Below are 22,491 nucleotides of genomic sequence, written 5' to 3'. Positions count from 1 at the left end.
CTGGCTTGGAGCGTTACAAGTAGAAACATGACCCGCCCCACCCACTGCTCCGTCCAATGTAGGTACAGCACGCTACAGCGGACTACGGGGACTTACAGCACAGTATAGCCCGACGACAGCACAGTAGGTACCCCACAGGAAGCAAGGAGCATGGATGTCACTCGTATCTGAATCTTTCTTAAAAATAGAAAAGATAAAAAAACTCAAATGTCGGGGCCAGATTGAGTCCGAGATAGATTGAATTAACGTTACCCCGAGATGGGCCCTTGGTGAATACTGACGTGGTCCTTGAGATTCAACGTCTGTACGTCTGTTCACTGTTGAGATGGACTTCAGCTACACCAAAACCGCTATAGCCTCCCCTGTCGGCTTGTTAGTGCACTGACGCCATCATTTTCCTGTTTTTTCCCCTGCATTTAACGATTCCGCATAAACAACCACGTCCCAAAAAGAGAACAAAAAGAAACCCCAAACAGGGAAAAACAAGATACCAGAGTGAATGCAACTTCAGTCACCCAATTCGCAGGTCTTTTGATCTCTGGTCAAATGCTCACAGACATCATCTGCCATAATGACGCCATTCCGGCAATTCGGATCCTTTTTACGTTTTTTTAGGCGACGCCGCAGTGACTTGACTTGACTTGACACTGGAAGGAAAATAGCGCAACCGGCCGACCTTCAGTTGGTTTCTAGAACAAATCATCGGTCTGCCCGTTTCAAAAATCCGTCGTCTTTGAATGCGTGTTTGGACTGCTACACGAGGTCCCTGCCAATATCGCACGATGGACAGTGCACCCTTGCATTGCTCATCTCGTTTTCCGTCAAGTGCAGTGACCATGTCAGCCCTGCTAAGAATTGGTCAAACAGTCCACAAACAGGGCTAAGATGGACGATAAAAATGCGCTTCCAAGGGCTAAATCGATCGCGCGACGTGAAACGGCCAAAGCGACACTTGTTCTCGGGTTTGCTCCGGTCATTGGAGATGGTCACGTGTTGATTTGTTTGTCTTCTGTCCTGACGCGTGTCATTTCCACTCTAGACCCATCCTGTTGAGTTTCCGAATCATGCTGTTGTATTCGCATTCATGCGTGATACGGATCCGATCTTGATGTACATGCGACCTCAATTATGTACGCGACACAAGATCCATTCCACATTACTTCCCAATAACATCAAAGCCCCAAGATTCCCATTGTTTGCCATCATAAGTACCCCGACGCGGGGAACGTCGTCGCCCAATGAACTCCAGTCAATGCCAATTACAATAACACCGTCCTGGGTAGCGCCATGTATACTTCCTTACAGATTGTAGACTGAAACTTCGTATTTCAAACACTCAATCATTCATCCTTTTCATGACAAGCCTTCTTGAACTCCTTCAAAATTGCCTGTAGATTGTCAGTGTCATTCGTCACCATAAATAGTCGCACGTACATCGAAATCGTGATCTGCCATTGACATGAACGCTGGAGACCTGTCCAACTTCAACTTGCCAACACGCGGGCTCTTGATGCCAAACGCAATCCTCGCCAGAAAGCGCGCATCGTCTCGGATGTCTGTTGATGTCAGTACCTTGTTGATGGCTGCTCTGTCGACCTGCTTGGGCGACGACGGGGGCAGCTTCACAGCTGCGCCTCTGAGACAGAACGTGCAGTGTCCGCACTTCTTCTTGTTCTCTGGAAGATCCATGCCGAAGTGCTGTGCGATGGAGAGGCCGAAGCATTTTGAGACTGTGACGAAATTGATGACATCTTTGAGTCTATCGAGAGCCTGCTTCTCGCGCCTCTTAAGGTCTTCGTAGAGCTTGTCTGTGAGATCATCGATTGCTGTGTCTGTCTTTGGTAGCTTGTCCATCACTTTGTACTTCTGCTCGACTCCTCCGACGGTGAGGACGATAGCACCACTGTTGTTGAGATCATTGAGGAGGTTGATGATTTCGTTCCGTCGTAAACCCTCATCGTTGGCGACCTTCGTTGGGTCAATCGAGTGGAATTTCTTGGCCTTCTTGGCGTGCTTCAGAATAGCCTTGCTCTCTGGCGTGTTCATGCTCTTGAGACGGGGGTAGTATTGTCCATGTGCTTCGAACTTGTAAGAGCTATACTCGGGTGTCGTCGCGCGAATGAGATTGAACCTGAGCTCCAACGCAGCGTAGATGACACTCAGGGGACTCATGCGAATGTCGAACTGCGATGACTGGCTGTAGTGGCTGACTTTGAAAGTTTCGCCAGGCGGCAGTTTGACAACATCGCCATCGAATATTTCTTTGAGGAGGTTGCGTAACGAGTTGCGGGACGGTAGGTCTCCACGCGCAAAGTTCTCTTTGATCCAAAAGTCTTCTCGGCAGAGGTAGAGCATGCAGTAGCTTGGTTTGCCGTCTCGACCGGCACGACCGACTTGCTGACAGTACTCCTCGACGGTACTCGGGATATCCCAGTGGATAATGTTTCGAATGTCTGCACTCATCAGTCGTATGCTCACAGAGGCGACCGCGTCGACCAACCTGACTTGTCGATACCCATGCCAAACGCAATGGTTGCAACTACCTAGGCCGTTGTCAGTACTGTCCCTCCAGCCTCGGATCCTGACAAGCCCACCGTTTGGATTTTAGAGCTCATGAAATCATCTTGAATCAATCTCTTCTCATCAAGTTTCATGCCGGCGTGGAAGTGGGCAGCGGGGACCCCCTGCTTCGTGAGATGCGCCGCCAGCTCTTCAGCTTGCTAGGTCGAATATCAGCACTGAAAGATCACAAGAGGGCACAAAGACTGAGCAACCTTTTGGAGAGTCGTGTAGATGAGTGTCGAGCCGGGATGCGTTTTCAGGAAATTGAACAGAAGCTCATACTTGTCATCCTTGACCTTGACGGCCTCGGCTTCGAGTCGAAGACTGGGGCTGTCAGCGAAGATTTCAGGGTATGTAGCGTCAGAACTTACTTGGGGCGATACACTGAGGTTCTGAAAACACCTTTGTCGGAAATGTCGAAAGCCTGGCAAATGTCTTTGACGACAGGTGGTGTAGCGGTGGCTGTCAAGCAGATGACTCGTTCGGCCTTGATCTCCTGAACGAACCGGGCAACTGTCTTGGGTCAGCGGAGGCCATTCAGCTGGCGCAATGACGCAAACCTTTCAGGTAGTCAGGGCGAAAAGAATGTCCCCACTGTATCAAGGTCAGACAACGTTCTGCAGTCAACGGAAGAGGGACATACCTCTGAGATGCAGTGGGCTTCGTCCACGCCAATCATTCTAACCCCTCCCTTGACTCGCTTCATTGTCTCAACGAACCCTTCGTTGTTGAGGCGCTCAGGAGCGCAGTACAACAGGCGCAGTTGTCCCTCTCGGAGATCCTTGTTGATCTTCTGGATTTCATCCCAACTTTTCGTGGAGTCCATGCACTCTGCTGCGATGCTCCTCCGCTTGAGCGCATCAACTTGGTCCTTCATCAGAGCAATGAGGGGCGAAACGACGATGGTAATACCCGAGTCGTTGGCCTGTCGTGCTTTGGTCTGGCGGTCTACTTCTGGAAACGCGATGGCAGGAATCTGCTTGTATCAGTACAGGAGATCCGCTGACGATGTTGGGACGAGAGCTGAAACGTACCTGATAGCAAAGTGACTTTCCGGCACCTGTGGGGAAGACAACAAGTGCATTGTCGCCATCCAGAAGTCTGGCGATGGCGGCCTCTTGCTCATGGCGAAACTCTCTGTAGCCAAATTTGTCGGCCAATAACTTTCGCGCAAGCTGAATACGTTGTGTCTCGCCAAGTCGGCCATTAGAACTACTTTCCTTAAGACTGAGGGAACCATGTCGTGCTTTTTTAGCAGGCGCTATGTCTTGAATGTCGTTCTCTTTGCCTCTGCTATGCTTCTTAGGCGGATTCATCATTCCCGCCTCCTCAAGCGCGTCAAAGATGAGGTCATCTTCATCAATGTCGTCAAAGAGAGCGTCTCCAGAGTCAAAGTCTTCGTCGGGAATTCCCATTCTGTGATCAGATCTGCCGGGTAGAAAATATAAACACAACTTCTGAAACAATATCGCGTAAAGGAAGAATGATAACGGACACTTGGCGATGCTGTAAGGATTTTTGGTGATTGGTGGCGATTGACTCCAAAGGTGCCTTTGATTTGATTTGATTTGATTATCCTACTCGGTTGTAGTCGTTTAGACGACTATGCCCGGATAACGGGGTCCAGGGAACAGCCAAAGCCTCGCGGATCAGTGTTGATCCGCGGTACCCCACTTCGCCAACGTCATGACCACGTTGACCAGCTGTTCCCAAAATTCCCGCTTTTCTCTCTCTAACTACTATTTACATTTGCTTGCCGGCCCATATACATAGTGGTTTTCTACCAACGCGTCCGTAATTCTAGGCTCTATCGGGCTATAAGGCCCTCTCTTTCGCGGCTATATACCTACAGTCTCCCCCCAGTGCTCAGCTTTGTCTGTTAAGGTCTCGATCCTGAAATTGCCCAAGGATCTAAGTCAGTTCGATAAACTTGATTGCCTTGGCGGCTGCTTTGCGCTCGCTCAGTAACTTCCGGAGATTATTGCGTCCTCGGAGTCGTCCTAGTTCCTGGTCCCAGAGTTGGCGGTGTTGGCGGCAGCGCAGGAGGATATGCGCTACCGTTTGTTGATCCGATCCACAGGGGCATCTATTGCTAGAGATGCCTGGTACCTTTCGGTTGTAGAGGAAATCCTTAAGTCCTATCTTCTCCGTTCGCAGCTGCGTGAGCAGCGCGCTATGCTTCTTGCTGAGCCTGTTATATAAGTCTAAGACCTTGCGTAAGGGTTTGGGTATGTGCCTAAAAGATGCTTGGCCGCGTGTTTCGGATATCCAGTCTCTTTCCTATAACGTAATAGTCTCTTTGTGAGACCATGTCTTCATGGTTAATCGGAGTAGGTATAGCTGCTGCGGTTCTGCTGCTTTTGGTCCCGTGAGGTCGCCTTCTCTCTAACCTGTTACTTCCTTTGCTGCTTGATCTGCTTCTTCGTTACCTTGGATCCCAATGTGCGCTGGGACCCATCTGATCTCGGTGTTTAGACCTTGTAATTAGAGTTCGTTGATCTGTTTTACGATGCTTCTGAGCAGGTATGCCCCCGACTTACCCTTGGGCTTTGCGGTTGATCGGATGGCGGCCTGGTTGTCGGTGTAAATCAAGACCTTGCTTCTACTGTTGCCTCTGGACCTGTCTTCCTGTGCGATCTGGAGGGCAAGACTGATGCCTTGGAGTTCACCGGCGTAGACGGTGGAAGTCGTGTCGTCTCCTATGTAAGCACTCTTTGTTTCTTGGGTGGTGGTGCAGACTGCGGCAGCACCGATATGACCACCGATGCCGCTACCGTCTGTGTAGATGTGTATGGCGTCTGGCTCGTCTTGTATGATCTGTTCGTGTTTGATTTGCGCCTCCTCTGTGTTTGTTTCGATGAACGTCTGTGGCCCCTGCCACCATGGAGGTACAATGTAAGGCACGATGTGCTCTTGTCTCCGGATATCTGGCCCTTGGCGGTCTCTGATGGCTTGTTCAATAGCTCGTCTTAGGCTTTTCTTCTTGTTTCTTCTTGCCTCCTCTTCTATATGTCGGCGTTCAGCTGGGCCGACCCTTCCTAGAGTGTCGACGTTATGCTTAAAGATCTGCTGTTCAACTGGTAAAAGGTATATTTCCACGTCAAGGGCAGGTATCAATGCTGCTTTATACGCTCTACTAATCACCCTAGAAGCTCTGGCCTGTAGGCTTTAAAGCTTACTCAATGTTCGCTCTGTGTATGGCTTGTCCTTGGTTCTCCAGTTTACATTCGACCAGGCAGAACAGGCATATATTATCTGCAGCACAGCCACTCCTTTATATATGTTTCTCATTTCTCTCATTATCACTCCCTAAGTTAAACCACCGAGGCTGCTAAGGGCATTAACTATGTTGGTGACCTTGCGTTATATTTCATCTATGTGCTGTTTCCAGGTGAGGGTGGAGTCCATAATGAGACCTAGGTATTTGCATGTTTTCTTTGGTTTGATCATGCCCTATCTTGTTTGCAGAGGCTCCTCGATGTCTATTCTTGTTCTTGTCCGTGTAAAGTGAGTAAGCTGGAATTTGTCTAGCGCGAAGATAAATACATAGGTGGCCGCCTACTGCTCTGCGATATAAAGTGCCTCTTGGAGCTTCTTGTATGTCTCTTTCGTGGAGTTTGCCCAGGTAAGTATAGCTATGTTATCTATAAAGCCTGTTGTGGCCGTGTCGTCTAGCTCTCTGTACTTTTCGATTAGGTCTACGTTGTAGAAGAGGTAGAGGATCGGTAACAGATTCGATCCTTGTGGCTCTCCTGTCTCTAATTTGTAGGGTTTAGATGTGAAGCCATCAATTAATAGCGTTGTAAATCTTGGGCATAGGAAGCTTCTAATCCACTTAACTGTTCTTTCATCTATCTTTCTCTTCCGCAGATTGTGTAGTAGGCGTGTATGTGAAATGTTATTAAACGCCCCTAATATATCTAGAAGCAGTAGACTTGCTACCTTGCCTTGCCTAGTGTTCTAGGCGTTATATATCTTGTCGATGATGAGGTGAAGGGCGTGTTCTGTTAATCTTAGCTTTCTTCTACCCATATGGGTATCAGGCAGCAGGTTATGAGTCTCGGCGAGATAACTCAGCCTCTTTGCTATGACTGCTTCTATGATCTTTCCTGTAGTGTTTAATAGAGCGATCGGCCTGTAGGCCTTTGGTACGGTATAATTGTCTTTCCCTGGCTTCCTGAGGACCACCGTTGTCAATTGTCGAAAGTGTTCCGGATAGTAGCCAAGGGCGAGGGACTGATTGAAGATCTTGGTGAGATGGTGCTTAATCCAGGGAGAGGCGATTTGGAGTACTTTATTGGTAATGCCGTCCAGTCCTGGAGCCTTAAGCGGGGCTGCCTCCTCAATGGCCTCCTCTATTTCCCTCGTTATTATCGGTGGCATGGCTATGGGAGCAGGGTAGTTGGCATTCTCTATGTCTTCGATATCAGTGTCAGGTGGCACCGGAAAGAAGGTCTTTCTAAGAAGCTCTGCTTTTTCGCTAGGGGTTATTGCTTACTGCTTTGTAGCTAGGTCGACTAGCGCGGGTATCACGTTCGGTGTTTAACTATATCTGTTTCGGGCCTATTTTGCTAACTGCCAGAGGGTTGCCGGGGATTGGGCAGCTTCTTCTACCTTCTCCCGATAGTTCTGTCTGAGTACTTTCTTAATAACTCTACCTTTGTTATTTCGCGCCGCATGGTATGCTTCCTATGTCTCTTCGGTACGATACAGGCTGTGTCGCCGACGGAGTCGTTTTGATTCTGCCAAGGCTGCAGAGCATTCTTTGTTCCACCCTGGCTTCGATCTCGGTGACAGAGCCGTCTTCAGTACTGCTTCATCGACAGCTGCCGTTATGGCTGCCATTACTTCTTCCACATATCTATCCAAAGCCGTCTTTGTTCTTAATCTTCGTTGCGGCGGAAGCTCCCGTTATAGCACGCGAGTAAATGTCTTTTCGTCTAATGCTTTCCAATTTCGCCGGGGCTTAGCTATTATTTTAATAATGTTTAGGTCTAATAAGGTGGTGATAGGTAGGTAGTCAGAGTCATAGTCCATGTCTGTTTCGATTTCGCACTAAATCAGTCTATCCATAAGGCCAGCCGTCGTGAGGCAAAGGTCTATGGTCGTTCTTCCGTCACACTCTTTATATGTAATAGTGCCTGGAGCAAGGTTGCTCATAAGACAGTAGTCTTCCATGATTATAGTAAGCTCAGCGGCATCATGGTCTGCTCGCTGGACCCGATCACCTCCCTATAGCTCGTGGTAGAGGTTAAAGTCGCCAACAATGATTTGTTTATAATGGGATGATCGTTCTATGGCCAGCTCTAGGAGTGGAAGCGTGCTTCCTCTCTTAGTTGCAGTTTTTATTGGGTTATAGACGTTATATATCATAATCTGCTGCTCTTCTTCTGTTCTAAGTACTAGGTTTAGTAAGCAGAGATCTCTGCTTGCCTCTCTAAAGTGCCACCTAGAGTAATCAAGCCTCTTATTAATAAAAAAGCAGACCCTAGCTGAAAAGTTTTAATCCTTGTCTGGGTAGCATAGGTAAAACTGGTCTTTGGCTAGATAGTGAGTTGTTGTATCAAATGGGTTCTTCTATGGCTCCTGGATGGCAAGGATGTCATATCGCCCTATATCGGGATCTCGCAAGAGCGTGGCCATGACTATGTCCTTTGATTTTCTAACGTTGTACTGTAGTATTGTAAGAGTGTTTCCTATTAACATTCTTGATCGTTAACCTCCATTTACTGGCTGTGCTGTGTAATCTATCTGTTGGCGTCCAGTGTTTCTAATACTCTCCTGGAAGGAGCTAATGTTCATCTAGGTCGCTGGCTCCCTATGTTCACGATGATCTCGTTTCTGGGATTATCGGGTGTTACCTGGTTGTTGCTGCAATTCGCTCTCTTCTGTTACTTCTTCGTCGGCGATCTACTCCGGGACAAGTTGGCGTCCCGTGGCCGGCCTGGTTCCAAGGTGGGTCGTCCTGTCCTGGCGATCGGGTTTAATTCATTTTGCCGATCCCTTGTTCTAATTCCGGTCGTGGTGCTGGCGATAAAGCTTTCTAGTTCTAAGTGGTACCTGGGTCTCGATTTAGAGGCTGCCTTGGCCTTGTTCACCTCCTGTTTCCTGGTAGGGCATTGGTTGTTCCAGGCTTTGTGAGGGCCGTTGCAGGCCGTGCATTTTCGCGGGGTGTTCCTGTTGCTCTTGGTTAGGTAATCCCGGGTGGTATGATCTTGTGCGCAGTAGCCGCATGTTATTATTGCTTTGCACTGGGTTCCTATATGGCCGTATTTGTGATACTGGAAGCATTGTCTCACACGGCACTGTCTATTATAGAGCTTGCATTAGAATACCTCGCCTTGCCAGATGAGGCCCTTATCGATGACTTTATTTGCGTCTTCTGGTCTTGTGAACTTAACCACGACTGAAGATGCTGATTTAGTAGACGAAGATCTCGTTAGCCAGCCTATATACTTGATCTCTGCATTTGGTATAAAGGGCTTGTTATCCTAAAGTATCCCATCTCTAATAAGTTTAAAATTATCTATATTCATTGAACTAGTGTATACGCTATGCACTAAGACACCGTACGTCGGAATGCGTACTATAGCGCCGTTTCCGATCCTTTGTTCCTAGTCTTCTGCAAACTGTCTAAGCGCCACTATGTCTGCTGTAGTGGCCATCTTGATGCTTAGGTCACCGCTCTTAAGCTGATTGGAGGATACTACCTTGATGTTCTCTATGTGTTCGTTGCTGCTTTGCTTAATTACAAGGTCTACATGTGACTTTAGGCTGCGTGGGCTCATCATTCTGATGTTGGCTATAGTGATAGGGTCTCTGATGTTAATAATAATCTCACGCAGGGTCTAAACAGGTGACGCTTTCTGGTTCTGTGGGTTATGCATGCTTGCCGCTAGCCCTCCTCTTGCCAGCACGTTAGCGTAGGTAGGCATGGCGTTGGCTTGGTTCTGCTGGCTTATGAGCTTCATGTCTCTGATCATTTTTATCGTTGCTTTACCGATCTCTGTGGCTTCCTTTACAGCTGCTTTTACGTCTGTTGTAATCTCCGAACTGCGCTAGACTTCTTCCATGGTTTGTTAAGCTTGGGTGTTTGTTTCATTGAGATTATTTTTGAGGCTGTTAATGTGTTATGCTAAATTTTCTGCTGCGGTTTTTATTTCAGCTTGGCCGTTTTTTACGGCTTCGTAAATGTAACCAAGATCGGGTATACTCTGCATTTTGACGATAAGGGTAAGAGCTCCAATAAGTGCAACTCGAACTCCACGGGATGCGATAGGTAGACCATTTCTATTGTCGATGGCTGATAGTGCCTTTTAAAGATATTTGCTTAAATTTGTGGCGTGCTCTCGGTAATCAGTGGGCCAAATTTCGTCCTGGGGCCACGGGGTCGCCATGATGTTCTGAGTCGCACTGGGCAATGCGGCCGACACTGGGCTATCTAATTAACCTGTTGGAACGGTGTTGCGGCGCTGTAAATAGCTGTTGTTTTTAAAAATTTCGTTCTCGCTGGTGTTGATGTTTTCTCCAAAGGTGCCTGAGGGGACGCGTGCTGAGAGTTGCGCGGTGACGCCTGATCACGTGGCACGCCGTTTGTGAGGAAGGTGAGGTGGGGCAGGTATTCAGCGCACCATGACAGAAATGGACAATAAGGCGCTAGCTTGAGGTCACGTATCTTGTGCTAAACATGGAGATGGATTCATCTCATCTGCTCCTCCAATTTTGTCGTGCTTATAGCCAAATGCACGTACCCTACATCACCACGTTCTTTCGGTATTTTCTGCCCTTTTTCTTGACTCTCGAGTTAAGGACAATCCTGCCATAATGCAATCGGTAGCTCGGTATTACTTTTAATTATAAATTCGGCGATAAGAGAAGGGTATAGCCGAGTTAATTAGTTATTGTGTCTTGTGTCATAAAACCGGTCTTGAGTGACACTGCAGTAAACGTCTTGCCAACCAATTTCTCTCACACTCAGACACGTCGTTCCAGCACAACACAACACCATCCTTTCACATATACGATATTGAAGTACCCGGAGCATTTATCCTATTCAGTCGCGCATCAATTGCCCCGATTTGATCGACAAAAGTTTCTCATTCCGAATGGCTACACTGTGGGGAAGCATAAAAACGCTACGTCATAGATGCGAAGTAATGACATTGATGGGATGAGACGACCATGACAGTCAGAGGAAAGAAAATTTAAAGGTTGCGATATCATAATGCTTATTTTATTATCCAAATTCTCAACGCCATCCTTACGTGAAGCATCCATGACGTGATCGTTACTCATCCTTCAACATACAAAAATAAGAACAACCCTCTAAGCGCCAAGACTCCTCCCATCTTTTGCTAGGGAAACACAAAGATATCTCATCTGTTATTTCTACCAGTCAATTATTGCCAACCTTAACAATGTCGGGTTATGCACAGAACGAGCGTGGCCAGGGCATGTCTCACGCCACAGCCCCCTCTAAACTCTCCGAAGGTATTCAGCGACAAATGCCCAAGGGTCTTGAACATGCTCTTCCTGAATCTGTAGGTTATTTACGAGCAGTCCAAAATAAGTATGTCTAACATCTTAGATCCACCCCACTGAGTCTACGCCTGGCTTATCCGGCGGCATCTCATATGAGAAGGGCGGCGAGGCATCCCTATTACCACAAAAAGGTCAGGAAAGCTTGCCTAAAAGAGTGAAGAGAGCCATCCCCAATGCTATCGATGATACTGGAGACAAAGGCGATTCTAATGATAAGCACTGAAGCGGTGACTGGGTTTGCGGTCTAGTATCTTGCAAGATGATCAAGAACACCCGGAGGTAATGAGTTGTAGGAACATGGGGAGAAAATGATTTTATTGCAATTTCCTGATTCGTTGCTTTCGATATGCTATAGCCTGTGGGGGAGGATTAATGAAACATGAGGCGAGATGTTATACATGAGTGATGTGAAGTCCCGGTTCCAGTAACGTATGCGGCTTGATCACTACGCACACCCATTGACCTACAAATACAAAAAGAGACCAGTCGCCAGGATGACTACTGCCGTGATCCCATGACTGATGCTAGCATTGGCAGCCTTCTCTTCCGCCTCCCCTTGCACATAGTCCTTGTTCGCAAACTGCCGCACAACAACAGCATCGCCGACTCCAACAAGGGTACCAAACATGAAGCAGATTCCCATGCACTTTTTCGTAACTGCCGCAGCTAGCGGGCTCACTTGACAGATCGGGGAGAATTGCCAGAACGCATAGAGGCCAAGAGTGCTGAGACCCGTGCCGATGTTTCGTAGTCCAGACGCGTAGATGAGAGATTTCTGGAAAGCTTCGGACTGCGAAGAAGCGGTCTTCTCAGTAGCTGGGGCGTGAAGACCGAAGAGACGCATGGCGTTGTAGGGTGACACGAAGCTGTAGATTCCAATGCTCGTGCCGGTTACTCCGAAGAGGAGGGGAAGTGCCGAGACGATAGTCGTGGTGGTAATTTCTGCTGCCATGATGATTGAGTTGTTGACACAAATGCGATTTCAAATGGTTTCGTGACAGAACGTTGGGTTGCCTGAAGTTGATTGAAGAGATGGGAGAATAGGATTGGTGATTGACGAAATGACATTCACGATAGTGACGCAAGAGGTTGACATGGCGATCCGCTCTCGTAGATGCATATTCTGTGTAAATCGTTAACGTTAGCTTGGTGGACTCCGCACCAAGCGAGGCACTCTCTGCGGCGCTATGTAAGCCGTGGTTGCAGTGTCTCAATATGAGATGCTCAGGTGAATAACACGAGGATAATCTGAGAGCTGTCCTAAAATTCTCTCGGAAGATTGATTTAGTCGGGCATGGCGCTAAGCGATGCCGCGAGGGTTCTATCTAAGCTGTCATGCTCACGATACTTCGGGTTCAGAAGATGAGACATAACCATTTTATCTTGGGATAAATAAAGAAAAGTTCTAGCTGAACTATATGTCAAGAAAACAAAATCCTTGTCCTTGAGGGTAACGCTCGGAAGACTCTTGAGCCCGACGCAAGTTGCGGTGGGTTTCATTCTGCCTAAGACTGCCCTGAATGTCTTTCGAGAAGGTGCTCGCCTACAGTATCAAGGCCGTACATTCTATGAAAACGTATATCTGTTCCCCCTCCTGACTCCAAACGAATCCCTTCCCGGTAGCGGCTCTCAGACATGAAGAAGAGCAAAGCCAGCGACCCAGCGTTGTTTGCGGACACTATGTCACGGGAAAGGGATTTTTTTAAAATGAGGAAAGCCACGTCACTATGTTTCTCTTCCGAGCAGTAATGTAAGACTATTGACCCAAAAACGAGTAAGAGGTCGGTTCATAGAATGACCTAGAACATTCACCACCAAGTTCCGATCAACTCTTTACCGTATATACAAGGCTGGGGCGTTAAACGAGACTTTGGGCCCCAAAATCGTATCATGAATCTCCTTATCATTAAGAGAAATGGCAACACCTTACTCCAAAGCTAAGGTTCATTCGTGCGCTACACCTCTAGTCTTGATCGCTTTGTCGCTAGCAGATAATGCACTTCGGCACTGAACAGCCGCCAGGAACAATCCCCATTCGCCGATTTTCAAGTCTCAATCGCGTCTGCCTATCCGTAGAAGCCTCTAATTTGCTGGGATATGATAGGGGCCCCAAGTTCTGCAGGTCAGCACAGACAAAATCACGAACCCCTGGAGTGTTTCTGAGGCTAAGGGTGACGGTTGCGTGCTAAGGAAAACATGTGAGCCAGGGATCGACAGGGCTATATATTGAGACAAGCTTGCGAGACCGCGCCATCACATGTCGTAAGCAAAATGATTGAGCAGTTATATGACTATGAGAAGGTATCGTTGTTTGACCAACGGTGCAGTAGAGTGATGCGGGACCGGCAATTGAGATAGTTGCTTTGGAGACTTCGCGACGGGCCGAGTCGTTACAGAGTTGGTGTAAATATATCCTTGAGAAGCTTGAAAATTGGAGTAGAGTCGTAGTTCAGTGAACTATCCAGATATCTATGGTGAAGACCATTCAATTGATCAAAGTTATGGTAGACTTCAATACTGGATCCATCCGCGTTCTCACAACGGGTCGTGGACAAAATTGCCTAAAACGATCGTGTTTGCACTGACCTTCGGCGAAACAACATGCCGTGATGATCAAGATCGATAGTTTCATCAAACGGAAGCGCTCCCAGCGCGATCCAACATAGCTCAGGTCACACCAGATCAGAGGGTTACATGGACAGCCCTATAATTGCTCCGTATTGATTCGAGGTTTAAACCTTTCGTTAGCGCCTTGCTCGCTGGACTGGGGTTTCAGGAGGTGCCTGTGCGTCGCGGTACGCTCAGCGTCGAGCCGGCAATTAGTATAGCAACTGGAAAGATGTTTATCGTTCCAAGCTACTGGAAATTGAATTCGAGTCGAGCGAAACTTCGGCTAATGATCAGGCGATATTCAAGCCACGCATTGTCTGTAATTCCAGCGTTGGTGGACGCGCCTTGTCCCTGCGCTGATCTTCACAGCACCTGCCAATCGTGAATGCCCTGTAGTTTATCTTTGTCAGTTCTTACGTATCACAAGCTCCCTGTTGATCGTCCACGGGGAGTCGGGGCCATATCCTAGACCTTGAAGATGTCTTGCTGACTCGCAGAGATTACCGACGACATTCGTTTCCAGGTTCCTCAACAATCCGGGGTTCAACAGGGGCCATTCATGCTTGGTAAAGTCAATTATGTGGGGTGTCACCGGCATTGCTCCCAAGCACTTCCCATCTTGAGGGCTAGCGCTCGTAGATCTTCAAGCCACCGTTTGCTCTTGGCTACCTAGTGTTCTGACTCTGCTCCTTAGCGGTGACAATCATTATCTACCGAGAAACAGGGTGAACAGCTGAATTTTGCTGAACATGTTTGGCACAGGCGTTAGCAAAGTCAATTTAAATTGGGCCTATGCACGATACGAAAACTACCCGCAGCTGGATCTTGAGAAAGGGCCGCAGGTATATAGTTCTGATCATACCACATCCTGACCCTGTTGTCCTTCCATCATTTGTCTTTCAAACTGCCCAGCATGATCGATCTGGCATCAGTGTACTATGGGTTGTTCCTCGGCGTCTTCATCTTTACGTTTGCAAAGGCCGTATCACAGACCAGAGCCATCTACAAACGTACTCACAGCCTTCACAATGCTTACCTGTACATGATCTGGACCGAGGCCGTGGTCAATTTCGTCTTTGCTCTTATCACATTCCTCTACCTCAATGGCATCATCCCTGGAAAGTGAGTACTCCGTCGCCGCCTCTCGTTGCCTCTCTTGCTTATCACGTTCAACAGCCTGGGCTTTCTCCTCGCTACCGTCATCCTATGGTCAATCCAGACGCAACTACTCCCTCAGATCATTGCCAACCGAGTGTCCTTGATCATGACGAATCGACGCCGAGCGAGACACCTGAAGTTGGGGCTTGTAGTCTGCATTCTGTTTGTCAATGGCGCTGTCTGCTACATCTTCACGGTTGCACACCTCGACACTGCTACATCTTCGCAAAAGCATACGAATATGATATTCGAGAAGTGTGAGAAGACGTTCTTCCTCATCATCGACTTGGCACTCAACATGTACTTCTTATACCTGGTGCGGTATCGTCTGATTGCCGATGGCCTGAATAAATACTGGAGATTGTTCAACTTCAACGCTGGAATGGTGTTTATCTCGACATCGATGGACGTCCTTCTTCTGGGGTTCCTTAGTCTACCAGATCCTTACCTGTAAGTCTATCATGTACTATGAGCGAACTCTACCTGACGTCAGAGCAGATACGTTCAATTCGCGCCTCTTGCATACATCGTCAAGCTCTACATAGAACTGCTTATGGCAAACCTCATCTCGAAGGTCGTTCGAGGTAACTCGCGTAGCCAAGGAGGGGGATGGTATTCTAGCAGTCGGGACAAGTCCAACCCAACAAACTATGGTCTTACGTCCCGTGTAGTTGTGACCACCGGCCCGCCTGTACCAACCCGCGGAAGCAACCTCATGAGTAGAATGGGCAAAGATGGTAAAGACCTAGAGAGCAACGAGAACAACAACGGATCACAAGTTCATCTGGCGACATTCCCGGAACCGCATGGCATCACCAAGACTGTTGAAACTACAGTGGTGGTGGGAGATGGAGAGAGTGACAGGACCTTTTAACTAAGTGGTGGAGGCAGGCTATCAATGCCGGAATGGCATAAGGTCTTGACTGTTAGTGTCCAAGAAATCCAAGAAGCTAGTCTTTAACCCTTTATAATAAAATAATATGAATACGTCAAGGTAGAATCACTACTGCATTAACATTTGGACTCATTGATTCATTTAGCATTTCTACAGTAAAGTCGTTTAGACAGTGATGTAGTCTGAAGAAACAGGGATCGTTTCAACCACGGTTCGCAGGTCGACGTAAGTAGAGCTGAGACAATTTATTCGGGTGCTAAATCAGAGCTATATACGAAAACGGCTATATCCGCTACTCTGGATATTCTCAGAAAGTGACAGGCAGATCCACGATTCCGACATCCCTGTCCAGAGGGGTATAGTTGATCTTTTCCAATGGAACAGCAACCTTGAGATCTGGAAACTTCTGATATAGCGTTGCTGCAGGATGTTAGTTGGCAGTTGCACCAAACATTGAAGTTATGTATACGTACAGAACACAGTTGTAAGCTCAGCCTTTGCCAGATGCTCGGCGATACATCTGTGATCACCAAAGCCAAAGCCAAGAGGATCTTGAGTAGGCCACTTGCGGTTCATGTTGAACTCATCAGGATTCTCGAAGACTTCTTCGTCCCTGTTGGCTGACTGGTTGGATGCGATAATGCCTTCGTTTGCACGGACGAGCTGGCATGGGGTCAGCACTCTTCTATGCCTATAGCATAAGGGGTTGTACTTGCCTTGTCGCCGATCATGACATCCTCCTTGGCAGTGCGCTTGATGGCGAGTGCAGACGCAGTGTGGTAGCGACAGAGCTCCTCAACAAACTGGGGCGCAAGCGATGGGTTGGCCTTGAGTTGCGCCAGCTGATCAGGGTGCTGAGCCAGAGTTGCGACGCCCTAAAATGTATTAACAAATGAGCAGAAAACATCAGAACAAAATTGCATACCAGGGCTATCATGTTGACCATGGTAGCGTTGCCGGCGACCAGAAGCAAGAAAGCAATCTGGACAGCGTCGGACTTGTCGATATTTCCAGGCTTGACTTGCTCAGTGCAGAGCATACTGATGATATCATCCTTCGGTTCTACGAGACGCTGCTCGACTAGAGTTGCAAGGTAGTCAAGGAGCTCCCTGTTAATTGTCAGACCTGAACATGCTCGGGTGGTCCCTAGTTGGACCTACTGGTTGGCGGCAGAGGCTTCTCGGGCAGTGGAGCTACCATTTGTACGAATGGCGTTCTGCTGCGTAAGATACTCGAGATCCTTGAAGGGAACTCCGAGAAGTGTGTAGATGATCTAGACCGATATCAGACATGTCCTTTCAAGAATCGTCTGCCGTGACTTACATAGGAGGGGACAGGGAGAGCAAACTCTTTGACAAGGTCAACTGGACCATTGGCACATCCCTTCTGCTTCATCTGCTCCAGTAGATCATCGACAGTCTTCTGGATGTAAGGCTGCAAATTCTTGACAGCTTCGGGGGTAAAGGTTGGCTCCACCATGCTCCTTCAATCTGCGTCAGCCCTGTTCATCTAGAGAGCAAGGATGTAAGGTGCTTACCTCTGCTGCATGTGCTCTGGGGGATCCATGTCGACAAATGTCGGCTTTGCCTTGGCTGCTTGTTTTCCACCGGCGTTAAGCTCAGGGAAGCCTTGGCGAGTGCGGACCTTGAGCCAGGTTAGAACCAGTAGGGCCCATCAGGTCATATCAGATCATACCTTGGAGAGCTTGTCGGAAGTAGCTACGAAGCAGACATCTTTGTGCTTAGTGACGAGCCAGGCGAGAGAGCCGTCAAAAAGCTTGACTTGGGAAATGGGATTTATAGCTCGAAGTTTGGCGAACTCGGCGGGTGGCTCGGGGCCAGAGGCGCGCGAGAAAGGGAAGCTCGGTGCGTCAGATGCCATAGTGTAGGTTCTGCTGAAACGCTGTAGACTAAAGAGTGCTCTTTTGTTGCGGAGTGCGAATTGAAGCTTTGTAGTAGCCATGGTGATGGGAATAACGGAAGCGATGCCAGCAGGTTATATTTCATGGAAGCGAAAATCAGATGTGGAGTATGGGGCTTGAAGTATTCCATATTCATCCGTATTCGATGAGATCACGAGATGCAATTGATTTCCAAACATGTTCCGATCTGTCTCGGCTTATGCTTGAAGATGGCATTTCCGCTGCATGGGCAATCGGGCGGGCGAGTCGGATTGTCAGGCATCTGCAGTGGGTGTTACAAATATCTGCACCATTACTTGTCAATGCGTCTATGGCCGTACTGTTCGGGAGTTCACGGCCATGCAAAGAAGTTGGCCTTCTTCCTACTTTATGGACTGTGTCCACAGTAAAACCTAACCAGATTGCTCTTCACTCCAGTTGTTTAAGTATGAGTTACTACAGATACCATTCCGCAATTTTCTCATAAGCAAAGTTATTTTGTTTCTTCATATTAAATTTTAGAAGAATGCACAATCAAATTTGATGACCTGAAGACCGAGCGTGTCATTCCTTGGAGATGCTGATTCCCGCGGAGATGCGCAAACGCAGTCTTTAAATACCTACGACATAATGATATGATTCCATGATCTGTCATCAAAAAGCATCCCACCCACTAGGAATAAATGCCTAGTGCTATAAGCAGCCTCATGATTTCACTCTTAGTCAACCCACATCATACAACGATCTTTATGGCTGGACTTTGTCTTGTTCCGCCTCCTCCGCATTACTAGATATCGCGAATTAGCAATTATAAGGAAGAATACGGAACAGAACTGTTTCTTCCTGCGTTTTCCGAGTCTGTATCACGAGGGTCATTCACAGAGAGTAATATGCCCGAATGTCAATCCGAGCCTAGACCTTGGCCCGAATACGATAACGCGCCTTTCTTCGCAAATCTATACGTTTCCTGCTATCGCTAGTTTCGCTGCATCGAAGACCGTTGAATATGACAGATCACTAAAGGAGGCAACTTCACGCAAGTCTCTGTTCGCTATCGCGGTCTTGGGCGACTTTTCCCCTCGGTGTGAGGATTTGAATATGGCACTCATGCCTTATGACAAACCATATTTCGCATGGCTCACACTGGCCCTGAAGTTTCTCAAACGGATTCTGTCAGACCTTTCCTCGAAAGGTTTCGTTCTGATGGCTTAGAAGCAAGGGTAGGTTGTTGTCAATTGTAGGAGGCCGATTCGAACCCCGAGAGATACCTGCGCTTACAATGGGTTGTAAGGACGCAACAAGTGGCCGATACATGCCCCTGTTACTCGATGTTATGAGGATAGATTAATCTCAAGTCATTCAACCAATAGTCATGTCAAATATCAACTGCTTGGCATTCCAATAGGCAGATGAAGACCACCCTCAACAATCCATCCAGACTTGCGTCGAGTGGCGCATGAAGACCTATTGGTACCTGAGATATAGAGGGAACGCCTGTTTAGCGACGCATTGCCATCATCGCCTCGAGGTTTGTGTGATAGGAAGTCTTTGATGAGTTGCTGAGGCTATATCGGATATACCCGGTGTTGAGTAGTTCAAGTAATCGGAGTTCTTATCGAGATAACATGGCGATTGATCGCCGCCTCTAATGTCAAATAGATCCAGTTGCAGTCATGATGCCTCACAAAAATTTTCCGCCAATTTGTTATCGACCAGCTGCTCGACGAATGAAGTCCAAGAATCATTCAAACGTATTTGCCTTGTATACAACCTGCTTTTGACGGTCCAATGACACCACGGTCCCGATACTGAGTCCTTTCACTCATCAACATCAGTATGGGCAGTGACTACTGGGGGGCCTATCGGAAGTCTCATGCTTTAGACGAGTAGCTCCAGAACACTAGGCCAATCCAGATCTAGAGAGGAGGAACAAGCCGTTTCTTAGCTTCATGGCTGAGCTGTTGCTGGGGAGCTTGGTGGATGATGGCGTTGCTACTACAGGTCAGGCCGGGAGCCCGAGAGCTGAACATATTACTACGCATCGTCGCACCTCTCATTTAGTTGATTTCATCTTAAAATCACAATGGAATCTAAAAACCCATACAACTTCCTGCTGAAACCATAGCAGTATGCTCCAGCCCCGGTGCCTCCGCTGGCTGAATGGAAACAGCTATGGAGTGTCTGGGATCTTGCCACGACCAAGACGATACCGCCCGATGCGTTGATGGAACAACCAATTCCTCTGCGGAACCCGTTGCTGTCCTACCTTGGCCATATGCCAACCTTGTCAGACACCCACTATTTCATTTCAACCCTTAGCTAATACTGAACTTAGTGAGGATATTCATCTTACGCGAGCAACGAACAGCAAGCCCACCGAACCAGCATATTATCATCAGATTTTTGAGCGCGGTATAGATCCTGATGTTGATGATCCTTCTAAATTTCATGATCATAGTCAACTCCCAGACGTCTTCCTATGTCTTGAAGACATTCTTCAATATCGCGAACATGTGAAAGCACGTATCATGGCGCTCTACGAAAGTGAGACACCCTACATAGACCGCTGCATTGGACGAGCTCTATGGATCGGATTTGAGCATGAGGGTGGGTTTGAGCTTACTATAGGATTTTCCGATGAGTAAGGACTTGTAGATCTTCACGCTGAAACGTTCCTGTTATGACCATTCAAAGTCCCAACATTCTGCCCCCCTCCTGATGTGCCCAGGCCAGACTTCGCAAAGCTTACAAAAGAAGCTGCTTCTGGACGCCTTCAAAATCCACGGATAGAAGTGCCCAAGCAGACTTTCCAATATCGGGTACCATGACCCTGAGAGCGACGATGGCCCAAACAGATCCTTTGCGTGGGACAATGAGCGCGAGCCGTACGAGATCACTGTCCCATCGATCAAGGCACAAGGTCGACCAGTCAGTAACGGAGAGTATGCTAAGTATCTCGTATACGTTAAGGAGCCTCAGATCCCCGCAACTTGGAGCAAGACGGGCGATGCCCGAAGTGATGAAGATTACACCACGTTCGTCGCTCGTCACAGTATCAAGACTGCCTGGGGACCTGTTCCATTGTCGCAGGCACTTGATTGGCCTGTGATGGCCTCTTTCGACGAGGTAGAGCGATATTCTCAATGGGCTGGTGCTCGCTTACCGACGCTCCACGAATTACGGAGTATCCACGAGCATGTCGAGCGTCGTCGCAAAGCCCCGGACAGCAAAGTGAACCATGAATTCCATACCGATCCAAAGGCCATATCTGTTGATTTATCGGACACGAATTCTGGTTTTCAAAATATTCATCCAATGGGAATTACTCATAAGGATGATCTTTGCGGACTGGATGAAACTGGAGGCGCGGCTGAGTGGACAAGAACTTTATTCGCGCCGCAACCTGGATTCAAGCCCATGGATATTTATCCCGGATATAGTGGTGAGCTTTGTCGATCCATTCTCAAGAGGTTTCTATGTCGTTCTGTTCTGACATAGTTCCCTAGCCGACTTTATGGACCAGAAGCATCTGGCCGTAGTTGGAGGAAGTTGGGCCCTGCATCCTCGTATTGCAGGCCGAAAGAGCTTGTGAGTTGCGTAATACTGAAGTGCCATGAACCTGTTAATATTCGCAGCCTGAACTGGGGGCAGAAGAAATATCTCTGGCCATGGGTAACTTTCCGCCTTGTACGAGACATCGAATAAAGTGCACACCACTGAATTTATGAGGTTATTCTGTGCTACCGACTCCCACTGCCGACATCATCAGACCGAGGTCGATGGCGGAATCTGCGGTGGCTTTGTGGATGCTTTTGCTAGTCCCGTGGTGACATCATACGATATCAATTGAGTTTATAATGGATCTCGTCTTGAGATCGATTCTCGGATATACACGTTAGCAAACTGATCCTTGCTCCCTATTGATCCGCTTGGCACTTTTAGTGGGAACTTACTGTCCGCGTTTCCCGAGAGGATGGATGATGTTACGATTGCATTCCGTCGAACCAAGAGATCGAGCCACTTAAGCGAGGCGATCTCGCAGAGTATAAATACTTGGCAGCGGTCTAGAGATGTCTCATATTGTCTCCTGTAATTACTCCAGAAATATTCGAATTTGTATCAAAAGCCTTTAATACTCGTCATGTCTCTGCCACGCTATCAAACAAACACGCCCCTTCACCCAACCTTTGAGAAGGACATCCTCAACACTCATCTTATCTACGACTATGACGCCACAGACGCTGAAGGAAACCCAGAGAAATGGCGTTATGAAATCTGGTTCTTCTCCGACGATCGAGTCGTCTACGCCATCCACGGCGGCCCAATGGCTGGCCGTATCAACTACCAAACTGTAGCATACCAATGCGTTCGACCAGGAGAGCTATGGCAGATCAACTGGCTCGAAGAGACTGGAACTATTGTATCTCTTGTTTACGACATCACAAACAAGACAATCAGCGGCATGTTGGGCTTCTCAAAGGGCCATTGGGAACATGCTGAGGAGGCGCATGGCGATAAGAGAAACCCAACCGATTTCAATAGGTGGAAGGAGTTGGCAAACATTGGAAAACAAACCGATAGATTCATTTTGACGGAGCAGGCTAAGATTCTGGAGGTGTTCAAGGGTCAGGGCGATTTGAAGCCCATCAAGGAGGAGGATCCGACCTTTTAAGGTTTGAAGAAAGAGGACGTCATTGATTTTAGACATTTGTGCAACGGCGTATTAGCTTCTCATAATAAAAATCAAAGAGAATGTACAATATAAGCTATGAAACTGTTGGCTTGTTGGCTTGGATGTGAATTGTCGTTGTATCGTAAAATCTGA

At 47.8% G+C, this 22,491-nt stretch overlaps 7 protein-coding genes across 8 annotated transcripts; 4 read left to right on the top strand and 3 right to left on the bottom strand.

Moving 5' to 3' along the window:
* Window positions 1-158: 158 nt before the first annotated feature.
* On the bottom strand, window positions 159-4,084 carry FOIG_14366 (uncharacterized protein). 2 transcript variants are annotated; one of them, XM_031215590.1, is made up of 9 exons: window positions 3,597-4,084; window positions 3,206-3,538; window positions 3,123-3,156; window positions 2,934-3,075; window positions 2,775-2,886; window positions 2,595-2,720; window positions 2,501-2,543; window positions 1,435-2,453; window positions 159-1,388 (listed from the first exon to the last, which is right to left on the bottom strand). In XM_031215590.1, exons 1-9 carry the CDS (start codon window positions 3,975-3,977, stop codon window positions 1,341-1,343), a joined length of 2,238 nt encoding a protein of 745 aa, XP_031054715.1. In that variant the 5' UTR covers window positions 3,978-4,084; the 3' UTR covers window positions 159-1,340. The 2 variants fall into 2 exon arrangements, with proteins under 2 accessions (XP_031054715.1, XP_031054716.1); XM_031215591.1 differs by having other exon boundaries at window positions 500-2,453.
* A 6,794-nt stretch (window positions 4,085-10,878) lies between these two features.
* On the top strand, window positions 10,879-11,326 carry FOIG_14365 (uncharacterized protein; the record flags this gene model as incomplete). Its single annotated transcript, XM_031215589.1, has 2 exons — window positions 10,879-11,102; window positions 11,150-11,326. The coding sequence occupies exons 1-2, from the start codon at window positions 10,980-10,982 to the stop codon at window positions 11,324-11,326; spliced, it is 300 nt and encodes a 99-aa protein (XP_031054714.1). The 5' UTR covers window positions 10,879-10,979.
* Window positions 11,327-11,394: 68 nt separating this feature from the next.
* FOIG_14364 (uncharacterized protein) lies at window positions 11,395-12,162 on the bottom strand. Its single transcript, XM_031215588.1, has one exon. It carries the CDS (start codon window positions 12,053-12,055, stop codon window positions 11,567-11,569), a length of 489 nt encoding a protein of 162 aa, XP_031054713.1. The 5' UTR covers window positions 12,056-12,162; the 3' UTR covers window positions 11,395-11,566.
* Window positions 12,163-14,626: 2,464 nt separating this feature from the next.
* On the top strand, window positions 14,627-15,745 carry FOIG_14363 (uncharacterized protein; the record flags this gene model as incomplete). The annotated part of the gene is made up of 3 exons (XM_031215587.1): window positions 14,627-14,835; window positions 14,890-15,321; window positions 15,370-15,745. The coding sequence occupies 3 exons, from the start codon at window positions 14,627-14,629 to the stop codon at window positions 15,743-15,745; spliced, it is 1,017 nt and encodes a 338-aa protein (XP_031054712.1).
* Window positions 15,746-15,889: 144 nt separating this feature from the next.
* On the bottom strand, window positions 15,890-19,522 carry FOIG_14362 (cytochrome P450 55A1). Its single transcript, XM_031215586.1, has 8 exons — window positions 17,462-19,522; window positions 17,304-17,410; window positions 17,090-17,249; window positions 16,927-17,039; window positions 16,692-16,875; window positions 16,483-16,641; window positions 16,240-16,429; window positions 15,890-16,186 (listed from the first exon to the last, which is right to left on the bottom strand). The coding sequence occupies exons 1-8, from the start codon at window positions 17,726-17,728 to the stop codon at window positions 16,074-16,076; spliced, it is 1,293 nt and encodes a 430-aa protein (XP_031054711.1). The 5' UTR covers window positions 17,729-19,522; the 3' UTR covers window positions 15,890-16,073.
* On the top strand, window positions 18,800-21,371 carry FOIG_14361 (uncharacterized protein; the record flags this gene model as incomplete). Its single annotated transcript, XM_031215585.1, has 6 exons — window positions 18,800-18,886; window positions 19,795-19,952; window positions 20,002-20,307; window positions 20,468-21,108; window positions 21,173-21,254; window positions 21,302-21,371. 6 exons carry the CDS (start codon window positions 18,800-18,802, stop codon window positions 21,369-21,371), a joined length of 1,344 nt encoding a protein of 447 aa, XP_031054710.1.
* Window positions 21,372-21,807: 436 nt separating this feature from the next.
* FOIG_14360 (uncharacterized protein) lies at window positions 21,808-22,338 on the top strand (the record flags this gene model as incomplete). The annotated part of the gene is made up of 1 exon (XM_031215584.1): window positions 21,808-22,338. The coding sequence occupies one exon, from the start codon at window positions 21,808-21,810 to the stop codon at window positions 22,336-22,338; it is 531 nt and encodes a 176-aa protein (XP_031054709.1).
* Between the last annotated feature and the right edge of the window lie 153 nt (window positions 22,339-22,491).

Source organism: Fusarium odoratissimum, assembly GCF_000260195.1.
Source record: "Fusarium odoratissimum NRRL 54006 unplaced genomic scaffold supercont1.40, whole genome shotgun sequence".
Taxonomy (NCBI): Eukaryota; Fungi; Ascomycota; class Sordariomycetes; order Hypocreales; family Nectriaceae; genus Fusarium; species Fusarium odoratissimum.
This window is presented reverse-complemented; position numbering and strand designations above follow the sequence as displayed.

Excerpts from the sequence above, each read along its gene's own strand:
- FOIG_14366 (XM_031215590.1), bottom strand. The coding sequence starts at position 3,977 with ATGGGAATTCCCGACGAAGACTTTGACTCTGGAGACGCTCTCTTTGAC. Across the intron at positions 2,887-2,933 it reads ACCTCAGTGTATCGCCCCAA|TCTTCGACTCGAAGCCGAGG; the intron begins GTAAGTTCTGAC and ends TGACAGCCCCAG. Across the intron at positions 2,721-2,774 it reads TCTACACGACTCTCCAAAAG|CAAGCTGAAGAGCTGGCGGC; the intron begins GTTGCTCAGTCT and ends TATTCGACCTAG.
- FOIG_14364 (XM_031215588.1), bottom strand. The coding sequence starts at position 12,055 with ATGGCAGCAGAAATTACCACCACGACTATCGTCTCGGCACTTCCCCTC.
- FOIG_14362 (XM_031215586.1), bottom strand. The coding sequence starts at position 17,728 with ATGGCTACTACAAAGCTTCAATTCGCACTCCGCAACAAAAGAGCACTC. Across the intron at positions 16,430-16,482 it reads ATGTCATGATCGGCGACAAG|CTCGTCCGTGCAAACGAAGG; the intron begins GCAAGTACAACC and ends ACCCCATGCCAG. Across the intron at positions 16,187-16,239 it reads TGAGCTTACAACTGTGTTCT|CAACGCTATATCAGAAGTTT; the intron begins GTACGTATACAT and ends AACATCCTGCAG.